Source organism: Carettochelys insculpta, chromosome 21, assembly GCF_033958435.1.
Source record: "Carettochelys insculpta isolate YL-2023 chromosome 21, ASM3395843v1, whole genome shotgun sequence".
NCBI lineage: Eukaryota > Metazoa > Chordata > Testudines > Carettochelyidae > Carettochelys > Carettochelys insculpta.
The window spans coordinates 14,350,685-14,365,184 of NC_134157.1; the positions used below are offsets into that span (position 1 = coordinate 14,350,685).

The 14,500-nt window shown below is 42.3% G+C and overlaps 1 protein-coding gene across 7 annotated transcripts in view; it reads left to right on the top strand.

Annotated features, from left to right (window-relative positions):
• Positions 1–14,236, top strand: part of PRRC2B (proline rich coiled-coil 2B) — a 74,053-nt gene extending 59,817 nt beyond the window's left edge. For 4 of the 7 annotated variants that reach the window (XM_075015174.1, XM_075015175.1, XM_075015178.1 and 1 more), the window contains 6 exons: positions 283–410; positions 3,549–3,789; positions 5,881–6,057; positions 6,768–6,859; positions 7,505–7,586; positions 9,684–14,236. In XM_075015174.1, the coding sequence (XP_074871275.1) occupies positions 283–410; positions 3,549–3,789; positions 5,881–6,057; positions 6,768–6,859; positions 7,505–7,586; positions 9,684–9,824 (861 nt within the window). In that variant the 3' untranslated portion in view covers positions 9,825–14,236. Of the gene's footprint in view, positions 1–282; positions 411–3,548; positions 3,790–5,378; positions 5,509–5,880; positions 6,058–6,767; positions 6,860–7,504; positions 7,593–9,683 lie in introns of those variants that run through there. The other 3 variants (XM_075015176.1, XM_075015177.1, XR_012648320.1) reach the window with 3 other exon arrangements.
• Positions 14,237–14,500: the final 264 nt, after the last annotated feature.

Consider the following 14,500-nt stretch of genomic DNA (forward strand, 5'->3'; position numbering starts at 1 on the left):
ACAGGCTTGCTGTATACACAGAGAGCTTGAGTCCTCAGCAGAGTCAATCTGATCTTTTTTATGAGTATTAAATTCGCATTCCCTCTCACACAGAGCCAAACTTTTCTTTGTATTCATTCATGTGCTGTCCTGAAAAATTACACTGGGGACATTTGGGTGAAGCTGCTCGTTGGATAACTTTGGTGGTAGAGTAATTAGCTGAAGAAACAAGTGGTCTTTTAACACCACAGAAGGGTTTCTGGCTACCTTAATGTCTTTCAATTGCCTTGATTTCCTCTGCAGGCTGCCGCTGCCCAGCAGATTCCAATTTCTCTTCACACATCTTTACAGGCCCAAGCTCAGCTTGGGCTGAGGGGAGGCCTGCCTGTCTCCCAGTCCCAAGAAATCTACAGCTCCATACAACCCTTCAGGTAACAGTTCCTGGGTTTGTTTCCCCATAGCGAGAGCTTTCATGCTGTGATCTGCAAAATGTAGTTGCAGGGATGTGTTCTCCCTTTTTTTCCCCCTTGCTAATGTCCTACCTTTGCAACTTTCCATCCCCTTTCCTGCCCACCTCCACAAGTGTTTGCACACAACTCCTAACAGATGTAGGAGAGTTCTTGTGTGAGTGGGAGAATGCCAATTAAGAGGATGGGAAGTGATATTCTCGCTATATGACATTGATGGGACTGTGGTTGGAACACTGGAAGGGGTTCAAAAAAGAGCTAAAAGAATGGTTCCTTGGCAGGAAAAATACGCCTTAGCGTGAGAGACTGAAAGAGCTCCATTTATTTGTTTTATTGAGAAAATTTGAGGTAGCTTGACCATGACCTATCACTGCCTAGTAGGGAGCTGATCTCTTAGAACAGGGTTCTTTAATCTAGAAGCCAAAGCAGAACAAAACCCAGTGGTTAGAAGCGGAAGATAGAATTGGATTCAAACTGGAAATACTATATGAATTTAAAAGCACAGGTAACTAGCCACTAAAACAATTTACCTAGGGCTGTGGTAAAGTCACAATCATTTGGTGTCTTCCTAAATCAAGACTGGGTGTCTTCTTGAAAGATACGTGCTAGTTCAGGCCCAAGCCTTTGGGTTCAAAGGAGTTTCTGAATCACTGCGTGGGCTGTGTTATGCAGGAGACAGAATGATTGCAATGAGTCCTTTCGGCTTCAAGATAATCTATGACAGATTGAACCTCTCTAGTCTGGCACTCTCTAGTCTAGTAACATCTGGGGCCTGGTATGATTTTAGTTAGCTGGATGTCCAATTATTTTGGGTGTAGCCACGTTTTTTTTATGGTCCTCTAAAGTGTTTCCAGCCAGCAGTCCCAGTTCTGTGCTGTTATTTGGCTCTAATTTACCCTTAAATGTCTTCTGAGAGCCCAGTAAGCAGTGGAATTATTGATAATGCTGCTAGACAACATTGACCTCCCTTGACTTAGCACATTCTCTGATTTGGCACTGGTCACGTGCAGGACCAGAGGTGCTCAATCTGCATATGTTTTAAAGTGTGTGTCTGTTTGATCAAGAACTCCTTCTAAACAGTGAGAGGTAGGACCACCAAATGTGGTATATAACATTCTTTTATTAGAGCTTAAAGTGATGAAAGGGTTTGGTTGTGCCAGGAAAATGGAGTGCACCTGGGATGGGATTGCTTCTCATAAAAGCAAACAAAAAAGAAGCACAGTAACCAAGTCAAGTACAGTGCTCAAAATTGACATAACTGCGAATGTTGAAATTCACTGAACAAGATGAGACAGAAAAATAGGGTGAACCTGGAATGTAGTATTTTCTCAACAAACCTTACAGAAAAAAAGAAAAACCAGAGAATTTAGGTTAGTGATCTATTTTGTACAGCTAAATTAATGCTCAAGCTTTGAAAACTAGAAGAAAATGTAACTGGAAGTCAAATTGACTGTAGCCCTTTTTTAGTTAAAACATAGCGAATGAGAAGAGTTTACAGGGATGAAGAGAAAATACACTGGATGGAATTCCCATTTTTTAAAAAAGGAAAAAAATTAGAAATCCTTTTTTTTAAAGAAATCTGAAATAAAAATCAATGTCATAAAAATTTTTAACACCATCCTTTTGAAAAAGACACTCATTTAAATAAATGATATATGCTTTCATTTTTTAAAAATTAATTGATTTAAGGACCAAGCAACACCAGGTAAATCTGCTAGTCTTAACAGAAGTGGCTTTCTGCGGTAATGCTGGGGCCAATCCAAGTTCTGTGTGAATCACTTTCACTCTTGCCAAATTAACTGTGGACTTGTGAGGTACGTCCACATGGTATTTTAAAATCCATGGCAACCAGTCTCGGAGCCTGAGTCTACAGGTTTGAGTCTGTGGGACTTGTGCTATACTGCTGTTTATAACAGTGTAGATGTGCGGGCTGAAGCTCTGTAGCCTGAACGAGGCATGGGGATGTTCAAATTCTGAGGTCTGGTCTAAGTCCGTACATCAACACAGCTGTTTCTAAGCACCACGGTGTGAGCCTGAATCTGTAGACCTAGGCTCCCTGTCATGCGTTTTAAAATACAGTATAGACACAGCCAAGGTGATCTGGATCCCCCCTTACAAGTGTTTCTATGATCCTTGGTCCCCAATGCGGTGCTTTGATTTATGCTGTTGAGATGGGAAACTGCACACCTCTTGCCCCAAAATACTCTCTCAATTGTGGGGGTGAAGATTTTAAAACTTTTGGGGGATTTCTGTGGACTAGTAGTGTTATGAGTAGCACTCTTTACTTCTCTGCTGCACTTCAGCATGGCAGCCTTTCCAAGATGTCGTCTGTGGATAAATGAACTAGAATTGGTCAATTCTAATTGATTTTATATGGTTCCTGTTGAGGCACAAGCACCAAGCTGCTGGCTCCTAATTTTGAAGGGACTTCCCACTGTGGGTGAAGAGACCCAGTGCAGGATTCCTGCAGTTCCGATGGATGTTTGTCTATATCCCACAGAACACTAGCGCAGTGTCTTAGACTACCAGCCTCAGAAGAGTCCAATGACTGGGGAAGCTGGCATGTTGCAAGAAGGTGCATTTGGCAGAGGAATGGAGGCTATATACCAGTCTTCCTGTGATGCCCCTGGCCTGATCTTTTAGATAAAAGAAATTGACCTGCTGAAAGACGGATTTTTGGCCAAGAAGCCTTTGGTGGAGATCTCCCAAGTATCTTGGGAAACATTCACCTTCCCGTGAAATAGTTTTTACCATCCAAGATGTTTTGAGTTACGTATCAGTAGTCACTTCATTGCCACTATTTGAACTTTGAAAAGGGAGAAATATTGATTCCATTGAAGTCAGTGACAAAACTCCCATTGACTTCAGTGAAATGGGGATTTAGCCCTAAGAGCTTTAGGTTTAGTGCTAAGGGAGGTGTGGAAAATTACAATCTGGAGCTAAAAAAGGTGGAATTAGGTTTTTATTCCCTAGTTGGTCTTTATAGTAGAGATTACTTCCTAGAATGCTGTTTGCAGCCTGCCGGCTGAATGCAGTTTAGGACATTGTATGCAGTTTCTAACTGGCTTTATCAGTATGCATTGATCTGTTTCCCTTCTGTAGGTCTCAGGTGTACATGCATCCCAGTCTGTCTCAGCCCAGTACCATGGTCCTGACGGGAGGTGCTGCGCTAAAGCCCCCATATTCCGCCTTTCCAGGCATGCAGCCCTTGGAGATGGTAAAAACACAATCTGGATCCCCTTTTCAGCCAATGAGTGGAAGCCAGACACTGGTTTATGAAGGCCAGATAAACCAAGCGGCCAGTATGGGTGCCTCACAGATGATGGATTCCCAACTTACACAGGTTAGGAAAAAAAACTAGCATGCCCCCACTCTTGTTTGCACATGCTCACAAAAGTGCAATTTCTGAGACGTGTTCTTAGTTGCTATTTATCATGCACCCTGTACTTTCATCAGTAAAACCTTCATAAGGAGACGGTATTGACGTTTAAAGTGCAGCACATGAGACTTTGAGGTGCTTTGCTTGTTACGTGTACCTCTATTTAAAGCACTCAGTGGTTAACTTCGTGAAATACCCTCTTTGTGCTGATAGCAAAGGCCTGTGATTTGTGTGTCCAGTACTGATGTGACTGCTGCTTTGCAGTTTCTTAAATCTCTTACAGTCCTTTTGGGATCTGAAGCTATGACATTGCAATAATAGCTGCCCTAAAACCCTCAGCTTCAGTAGCCCAACACTTCCCTGTATCTTTAGTAACCATTTAAAAATCATCAGTACTTTCAGGGTCATTTTGTTTGGCCCTTAATTAAACAAATCTCTGTTTCAAATCATCAAGCATCTTGGCCTAATTAACAATTTCTGCTGGTCTGTTCGGTGGTATCTTAATAGAAGTTTCAGTGTGTTTTCCAGTCATTGTCTTGCTTTTTTTCTTAAACATAGTTCAGAAAGACAAAATGAATCCTGGTGTGAGGGCAGTTATGTTTATATGGATACTGAGCACAACTATTGAGTTGCTAATGTTGAGAAGTATTGTAATTGGCTGTAAACTTTGCTTATATTTTGCAGTACAGTAACTATTCAAAAATATAATAAATAGAATATTCCTAATCTTTTTATCATAAAGAGGGACTTTCATGCTGAGGCAGACTCAAGAACAAGGATGGTTAATTACAGAAAGTAACTTAGCTGGACGACGAACGAAAAATCAAGACCCTAGTATTCGGCATAATGGATGGTTCGAATAGGAGAGGCAGACCCCACAGAGAATGGATAGATGATGTAGTAGATTGGTATGGAGCTAGTCTACAGAAACTAAGCCACTCTGCACTAGATAGGGAAAGATGGAAGGAAATATTGGGAGAGGCATCAGACACCAACGGGCGCTGAGCCCACGGTCATTGATGATGATGATGAACTTAGCTGGGGGAAATGAAGAGGTTACTGGCCAACTGAGTATTTGAAGAAGTGCTTTATTCCTTATAACCTGATCTTTCCTTCCTGGATCACATAGTGAAGCCTTAATCCTCTGTCATTACAATGTGGTGTCACGGGAAATCCCAAATCCAGCAATTATGCGAACTACCCAATCAAGTAAGAGGGAATGAGAGGCTGCGAGGGAGAGAACTCTTTATCTAGCAGAAGTGGCAAGGAACAGAAGGAAAAGCCACATGCAAAGGGAATAGGTTTCTTGGACAGCATGATCTGTATGGGCAACCACATTTAAAAAAAAAAATTGGCAGCGTGGCTTGCTAAGGATCCTGGCAGTGTGTATGAACTGTGCCTGAATTTGTAAATGGTAGCCTTTTCTTGCCTCTTGTCTTCCCTCCATGTTTTCCAAGCCCTTTTGAAAATTTGGTCTCTTCTGAATAGCCATTGAGTCCTGAGTTAATTTTTAATCACTTTTAACAACCCCCATCATCAATTGTTTCAAGAAGGGATTGAAGCCTGTCATGGAACGTAAAGCTGAGGCCAGTCTGAACCTTCGTGATGTTCCAGTCCCTGAAATCACATCACCAGAGGAATATAGCAGATTTTTAGATGTGGACATCGAGCTGAAAACAAAAGGTGAGCTGTCTGATGCCACTTTGGCTGCCATCACCACTCAGAGGGCTTGCCATGCAGTGGCCACGAGGAAGACTGAAGAAGAACCGATGAAGGCTCCAGGCGATCAGGAAAGCCCTGTGTCGGAGCACCGTCTTGCTAGAACAACACTTTGTTAAAAGAACAGATGGTGTGGTTACAGGGTCTGGCAACTCTATCTTAAAGTGATTTTCAGTATGAAAGTCCCTCTTTACTATTCGTATCTGCATTTGTCATGTAGCAGTGTGTCAGGTTTAAGATGCTTCTTTCAAACTGCTTTTAAGGTATTAGTAGGGAACATGTTGAGATGGGCCATTGTTATTTCCATTAAGTAATGACATGTAAATTATTACACAGCTAACAATGCCTATGCCTGGGTCCCAGCTTCCTCTGCCCCGCTATGGTTCTGGCCAGCAGCCATTGATTTTACCACAGTCCATCCAGCTTCCTCAGGGACAGAATCTGTCTGTAGGAGCTCCCCGCAGAATTCTTCCACCTGGATCTCAGCCTTCGGTCCTCACTACCAGCAGGGAGGTAAGGGCTATGTACCATATGAACACCTTGGCATTCTTTAAGGAGTCTTGCTTTGGGGTTTGGTCCCATCCATAGCATAACAAAATAAGGCAGGTGGAAGCCTATTGTGGAGATACAGTTAATCATTAATGGGGAGGGAGTCTTGCTTGCTTATTGGGTCCTTGTCTTTCAAAGCAGTCATCTGAATGGAAGCAAAGGGGTGCCATTCCTCCTGTCTCTAAAGCCAGCAGTCTCTCCACTTCTACTGCAGTTCATGATTCCAGTTCCAGGAATCGTAACCTATCCGGCTCCAGTTTAGAATGTCCATTTAAATTAAATGTAAAGGCCAAGTTTTCTGAGAGATCAGGTGGGTGGTGAACCAGAGGCACGCATGGAACGCTGCTCACAAAAGGCAACAGGGTTGTAGAGTGTCTCCATCTGAGTGGATGTGTCATTGTGTTGCATTTGGTAGATGTAGTCTTATGAGTGTTATCTAGTGGAGAGAGCAGCGGTGGCTAGAGGGATCAGGCCTTAATGTTCTCTTCCTGATTGTGCCTCAAATTTGGGCAAGTCATTTTGCCTAACTACCTCAGTTTTTCCCTCTGTAAAATGGGTTTAATGATGCCTGCTTCGTGGACAGCGGGAGTGGGGCTAAAGACTGGTAGAAGTGTTTGTGAAGTGCTTTGAGATCTTTGGATATACAGAAGATATTTTCTAATTTCCCTTCTCAGTCCTCCCAAGTGGAAATGAAAGGGTTTCACTTCACAGATGGTAAACAGAACATGTCCTCTGGAGGATCTGTACCATCACCACATACTTACAGGTAAAAGATCCAGAGCTTAGTCCCATAGCTCTCAAATGAAGTCTTGGTTGAAAAGCGTTGATGGGAAAGTGCATTAGCACTTGCAGAGCATTGGTGTTTCTGTCTTACGCTCTTCTCCAGGATCCACTATATCTTCAAACATAGCATCTGTATCTTAGTCCAGCTGCTGCTGTCAAAGTATTATTGGGAGAGTTTTGTTTGGGGAAAAATACCCACAAAACACCCTATTTGCCTCTCTGGTGCTTTGGAGAAATGAGAAAAGTTACTGAGATTGCATCAGAGCCTTGACATTCTAATGGAATTAGAATATGTAATTGGTGCTTCTGGCTAAAGTGGATATGCTCAGGATGTGAAATAAATGTCAGAATTGTAGTTTTGTCCTCACAAGCTCGAGACGCGGAAGGGTTAATCTCCAGAAATTCTAAAACCTCGAACTCTGAGCCTTCTTGACTCTTAGTTGCATTTTCTCCCCATGTAGTGAATGTGCTTTTACTTGGATTGGCATCTTTAAGATCTCAACTAAGAGTGTCCTAATGTACCACTGGCCCTGCTTCTTGGGTACTCTGAAGGGACCTTTTTTCACACTGACCATATTGTTGCTCCATCAGTAATGCTCCATGTATGCTCTCATCCTTTCATTTCTAGGCCTAGCTCTGCCAGCCCCAGTGGGAAGCCGTCTGGACCAGCAGTCAACATGGGTTCCATGCAGGGACACTACGTACAGCAGGTAGAGCATGTTAATACCTTCTTGTGTCTAGTCCTGAGGTTATGTGCTCTCACATGCTGTCAGATTCAGAGCGGTTTTTTTCCATGCAGTACATGCTAGGCCTGTGGAACTCCTTGCCAGAGATTGTTGTGAAGACCAGGACTTCTTAATGGGGTTCAGAAAGAACTGGATAAATTCATGGAGGTTAGATCCATCAATGGCTGTTAGCCAGGTTGGGCAGGAATAGTGTCCCTAGTCTCTGTCAGGGGCTGGAAATGGATGACAGGAGAGGGAATACTTGATGATTGTGTGTTCTGTTTACTCCCTCTGGGGCATCAGGCTTTGGCTCCTTTCGGGAGACAGGATGCTGGGCTAGATGGGCCTTTGGTCTGACCCAATTGTGACCATTCTTATGCGATCCTACTCTTATGTTTTGAGCTGGCAGGCAACTATTCCTATACTGTTGGCAGTGCTAGCGTGTGGAGTTTGCTTCCCTTTGACATCCCTGTGTGAGTGTTTATGCTTGTGCATCTTATCTGTATATCTGTGGAAAGACCATTAGCAACGCTGACTGGTTTCTCTTTAACGTGCTTCTGTTCAAAGACTTTTTCCGTGTTTATTTTGTTTGGTATTTTTATTTGAATAATTGTGGTGCCTGGGAGGCCTGAGTCATTGATGAGAGCTCCAGCTTGCTAGGTACAGTTCTAAGTAATCTGCCTGCTTCCAGCCTTTCTGCACTTCTTACCTATGCTTTAGTTTTCTTCTGAGTGTACTGTTATGGAAATATTGGCTTCTTGATTGTTAGCATACTCCCAACTTGATTTTATTTTTTTCATTATTCAGCACTCTAGTGGGAGAAAGCGGTGTATCCAAATTAAAATATATTACCCTCTCCATTTATTTGTGTTTATCGACCCACACCTGAGACCAAATGATTGAAAACTCACCAGAGAAAGTGGATGAGGTGCTACTTTGAAGTTGTAGGCAGGAAGCTTGTCACTAGAAGTAGAGGATGGCACATAATTGCAAGAGGTAGATGCTGTTCCCAGGTCTGCCACAGACTTGCCGTGTGACCTTGGGGAACTGGCTGTCGTCTTATCATCTCTGCCTATGAAAATAGGTGTTGGGAGAGGATGTTGAAGCTAAAATAACTTATGATTGCAAAGCATTTGGGGGTCCTTCGATGGGAAACGCTTTAGTAGAAGAGCAGAGTGACTCAGCAGCAGAGAACAGTAGAATTTTGGTGCAAAAGTGAGCGACTGTAGGAGGAGATAGCAGCAGCTTCAGCTCACAGCCAACAAAATTGCAGGCTTGGCGAGTTTTAGCTATATTGTTGGGTGTGAGATGCTCAATGCCTGTTGTGATGAGCCACACAAGTATCCATGAACCAGAGGCGAAAGTTGTCCAGTACGATGCACTGGTAAGAAGCGGCCATGGATACTGGCCCATACACAGATGATGGTATAGCACTGCTCTGACTATGTTTTAATATTACTGTTCCTTTTGTATCACGTAGTCACACCACCACCATCCGCTCGCCATGAGCAGTCCTGCTGGGAGGTTCCAGCATCACTGCCGCAACAGCACTTTAAAGTCACTTTCCTCCCCTACCCCTCTAGCTGCTGTGGGGGTGTGTGTGCAGAAAGAGGCAGTGATGTTAAAGCGCTGCCATGACAGCACTGCTGACAGGGTGAGACAGATGGAGGGGCAACTACCTGGGGGCCCTTTAGATTGCAGCCAGAACCCCAGGTGATATATGCCATGCAGTCTGGGGTGGGGGAAGCTGGTCCCCAGAATGGGCTCCCTACCAGTAAGATAACTTTCACCACTGCCAGGAAGGGGTAATCAGAAATGAGAGAGAAGAGTAATTGAGCAATGTCTGGCAAAGCAGTAGCCCAAGTAACCTTCTACAGATTGCTAGACCTCACTTTAGGAAAACTGGTGTTTAAATCAGACAGCATTTTTTGTTTTGGGAGGACTGGCAGTGTGCCAGATACCTACCAGTAAGGAGCCTTTACTTTGAAGCTGTGCAGGCAGTTATACTATACACCTTTGTCTCTTTGTTCCTAGGTACCCCTTTGCCTACCTAACTCTTAGTTTTTTTTCCTATGTCAAAAGGCAAAGCAGCGAGTGGATGAAAATAAAGCCAACCTGGGAGCTGTAAAATTGCAAGAACCCTCCTCTGCAAACCAGATGAAGCCAGTGCGCACAGGAGCGATCAAACCTCAAGCAGTAAAAGTGGAGGAAAGCAAGGCCTAGGAGAGCCCATGATCACCAGCTATCTCTACTGGCAGAGAGAGGTGTTGCAGCTTGGCCTGTACCCCACTGGAACATCTGAAAATCTGGCCAGATCCATCACCAACCCAACTACTGACTAATACAACATAATTTGAGCCCCTCTCTCAGTTTGAGACTTCAGATATGACATTTACCTGTTTGCTCAGAAACCACACCAACCACCTGCCCCCACGTGACTATTGAGTGGTTCAAGCCATTTTTTTTTTCAATACCCCATCCATAGGTAGCCAGGATATAGCTCATTTGGCAAAGCCCATCCTTCTCCTTCCCAACTTCTGTCTCAGAAAAATGGCAACCGGGGAGGGGGGTAAGTTGGAGGCTTTTCATTTTAAAGGCAGCTGAGGTTTTTACTAGAAAAGCTATAGCTTTGTTTATTGCAAAACTTTTATATGTTCTCTCATTTTTTTCCCTGTTCTCGGACCCCTTATTCCTCTCAGAAAATAGCTCCCCCACCTAACCATGTTCTGAGACAGAACCTGCTTAATTTTATATACAGTTCTGTGCTACCATGAGAGTTGTGACTCTTTTAAATTTAATTTTTGGGTGCCCTCTGCCCCCCAGGAAGTCTAGCCTTCCAGCTTATTTGATTAAGAGAAATACAGGACAGTTAAGGTGTTCAGTAATTACTCAGTATTTTTCTTTTAAGCTAGAAGCAGTGCTTGCTTTAGAAGTAAATGTGTAACAAAGGTATATAGTAGATCAATGCATTAATCTTGAAACTTGCACCACTTACCTGTAGCTTTGGTGTGCCCTGTGCACAACAAAATGTGGCGTTTTTGTTTTAAGGAAAAACACTGAATTTCTGTTGCAAGCTCACCTGGATCTAGTTGTTTTTGTGGGTTGGGTTTTGTTTTGGAGACTGCCAGATGCGCTGTGAAAGGTAAATCATGGATTTACAAAATGTAAAATCTGTTAATGAATCTCCACACCTTGAATGGGTCAAAAGAGTTGGCTAGAGCCAACGAGTCTATTTGGACTACTTTTTGTAGTTGTGATGCTCTCTCTATGCTTCACTCTTGGATGCTCTAATCTTTATGCCTCCTTGCCTTGTGGGGCTGCTCTGTTTTCCCAGGGCCTTCCCTCTCCCTTCTTCTCCATATCTGCTCTCTGCTTTCTTGTCTTCACAGCTTTTTGCACAACTCCCGCAGATACAAACCAATAGGATCCACCCTTTGCATACCAGTCATAGTACATACGTTCTTTTTTGCATCAGAAGCATATGGTTATATAGAGATGGTTTGAATTCTACTAATCCCTATGTTCCCTCCTTCCACAGACTAATAATGAATGGTTCTCCCCTTTTGGTGTGGGTGCATATAATGAGTATGCACTTCCTCAAAAGAATTTAATGGTATATTAAAAAGGTCCCAATGGGAAGTGTTTTGGAGGTGGGGTGTTTTTTTTGTTTTTTTTTTTGGTCGGGGGAGGGGTGTCCATATCCATTATGGGACTGACTTCCTAGTTCTTGAAGGTGCTTGGGTCCTAAAGCTGATCATGTCTTAAAGTAAACTGAACCACCTCCAGCTAACTTGTCTGTACTGTTTAGCTAATAAAAAAAAAACAAAGAATAGACTCTTATTTCTCTGAAATTACGGAAGGAGAATGTCACTTTCCTCTTAGATGATAGCTTACTGACTGTACCATCTGCCTATGTTATATAGCAGAGGGTAAAATTGCTGGTGGTTCCAAAGAAGATATTTTGAACAAAGAATGTATTTGGGAAGTGGTCCGACAGCATTTTTTTCAGAAGAGAATGTTCTCCTGGATTTTCTAGAGAGGCATCTGACGTTTTGAACTAGGTATAAATCAGGATGTTTATACAGTAACATTAGAAAGAGCTTAGAAATCTGAACTAACTTAGACATAGTAATGTCCCCTCAGAGCATGGTAAGCAACCCTGAAGGGATTGGGATAGGCTGGTACTTTAAAATAAAAAACAAAACGAGAATTTTTTTATTTTGTGGATTTTTAACTTTACAGCAGTGTGTCAGCGTATCTCTAGCACTCTACAAAAGTACAGACCTGAAGAATTCATGACACACACAGCTGTCAGAAATCTCCCAAACCTGTATCTCATGTTAGTCTTCATTTCTGTTCTCAATGTTTTCCAAAGACTCCTCAGCCAGTGAGTCATCTATCCCTCTTCTGTCCCTGTCTCCCTCCCCATCTTCACCTTGGAATTTTGTGAGCAATTGAATTGGCTTGAATTTCTTTATTAAATTGCCTCCATAACTCCCCCCAGCTCCCATTCTTTGCCCAGCTGGCCCAAGATGATGATAAACTAAAGACTTTCCAAGTCCCTCTTCCCTTTCCTTCCATCCCTAAACACGTTGTTCAGAGACTCTGACCTTTTTCCTTCATCATGTATGACTCTTGAATGGTCCTGTGTGTTGGAGAAATGAGGTTATTGCTAGATATAGGATGTTTCACAGTCCCTCTGGTGTAAATGCTATCAGAACTATAATACTTCCTGTTGAAAAAGGTCATCCCTCTTTCTCCTTTACCCCCCTTCCTTCTCAAACAGAATAAAACACTAAAATTTATTTATATCTATTTGATGTTGTAGGTCTAGGTGAAAAGTAAATGTTTCACGGCTCTATTTATATATTACGTCTGAATTATTCTGTGCAGGAAAGGCCAAGAAATGCATGAGAGCTTCATTCCATTTATCACCTTCGCGTGATTGTCAGCTGCAGTTTATACGACTTTCACCTACTGAACTTTTGTCTGATGGAAAGCAGTTTTAGAGCCCAAAATTTTAACTTCTCTGCCATGTTGTTTGTTAGAGTTAGTAGAAAGTGCAGTTTGTGATGCTCTTGAGAGCCAAATAAATGGAACTGTCTCCAGTCCTCAATGTGCAGAAATGTAAAGGTCTCTGGGCCCCATCTCCACTGCTGAAACATGGGGCCCCATAATGACTTCTTTGCTGCTGAAATTTGTCTTACCTGCAAACTGGCTTCCTGCTGATACAGATACAGTTTGCAGTGGGAGGGGGAGATGGAATCCAGACTCTCTCAACAGTGGGTGAAGCAGAAGTATTGAGAGGCTGACTTTGTTCTGCATTTTAATTAGACTGTTCAGGGGAAGTCCTGAAGCACGTATGTATGTAAATTCTCTTCTATTATGCACAGTGACTGCTGGCCTGTCAACTGCATTCAGTGCTGCCTGTGTTCAGTCTGCTTTTAGCTTTCAATTAAAAAAAAGAGTTTTTAAAAAAGATGCCCTGCATATTTTAAATAAAAGGTTAAATCAGCACAGTCACTGGTGAAGCAGGTCTTGATCTTTCACATGTGGCTCTCTTATTTGACAGTTGGACCATAGTTAGTATCGCTCTTAATGTGTTCTCAGCTCACTGAATCTCATACGTGTTTGTGTACATGCAGAGAGGCGCTTCATTTAATGGATTTTCTTGCAAGAATTCTGCAAAACTACAAGCTGCCCTGTGGTTCATGTATATTTATGTAGATATATAAAAACAGTTTAGCATTTTTGCTATGTGTCGCTTTTTGGCAGGCTACTATATTCACTTTTAAGTAACCACCACTCCATGCTAAGATCTGTGGCATTATGTTGTCTTTCTGTTTTTGTTTGACTGGTTAAGCACAGATTAGTTCCTTGTAATGTCAGCTATTTTTGTCAGACAGCCCTCAGTTTTCTCATCTGAAAGTTATGAGTGAGAATTACATTTACAATAGAATAAGAATCCTTGTAATGAAGTCATGGCCCGTGAATGAGAGTTGAACAAATTAGTATGACAATGGAGCTACTGGAAGAGGCAGAACCAGTCCAAATATGCGTTGTGTTTGTTTTTAAATCCTAACTCTGCCCAGACATTTTAGGTGGCATTGGCACCCGTCTTGGGTTTTATCTGTCCCTAGCTCCTCAAGATGTCTGCAGTCAACACCTAACTGATAACCCTGGGAATCGCAGCAGCAATGAGGCACTCGCTCTTTCGCATGTCAGCACATTGTCCTTAGTTGGAATCTTTTCTCTGGTTCTGTATAAATTGCATTTTTTGTTTTTCAAGGGGATATTGTACTCCTTTAAAGCTTACAACCTCATGATCTGTATAGTAAAGTTTTTTTGGCCTTTCCTCTTTGTCTTTTCATGTAGACCAGATATTTGAAAGGGCAGACGATGGATAAATGTGTAATGTGCAACCTGTTTACATTTTTTGGAAACTTTAACTTGGACCAGAACTCAAATCACAAAATCACCGGGCCAGTGGTGGCACACTTTGCCCTCTTCCCTTCTTTTCTGTACCTATTGTTTCTCCTTTCAAATATGTGATTGTATTAGCTCTTTCCATATGAAAGAATTCTCCTTATTTAAATAAAAAAAATTAAAAAATAAATAAAGCAGATTATGCTTTTCTCAAATTTGCTGTGTGATTGTTTGGCTTCTATATTTAGGAAGAGAAATGTATGTGTATAGGCTCTTATGTTGTACCTATTACCATGCTCCCTTATCATTTTATGCTACATTTAGCATTCTCCGTCAGAACTAAACAGATATTTTTGCCTTTCTTAACGTTTTAAAGCGATGCTCAGCAACCTTTTTCACCTCGTGATGCACTTCAGCACCTTGTAATTTCTGGGCCCACAGTATATATCCTACACTCCCCTCCCTCAGGGCCA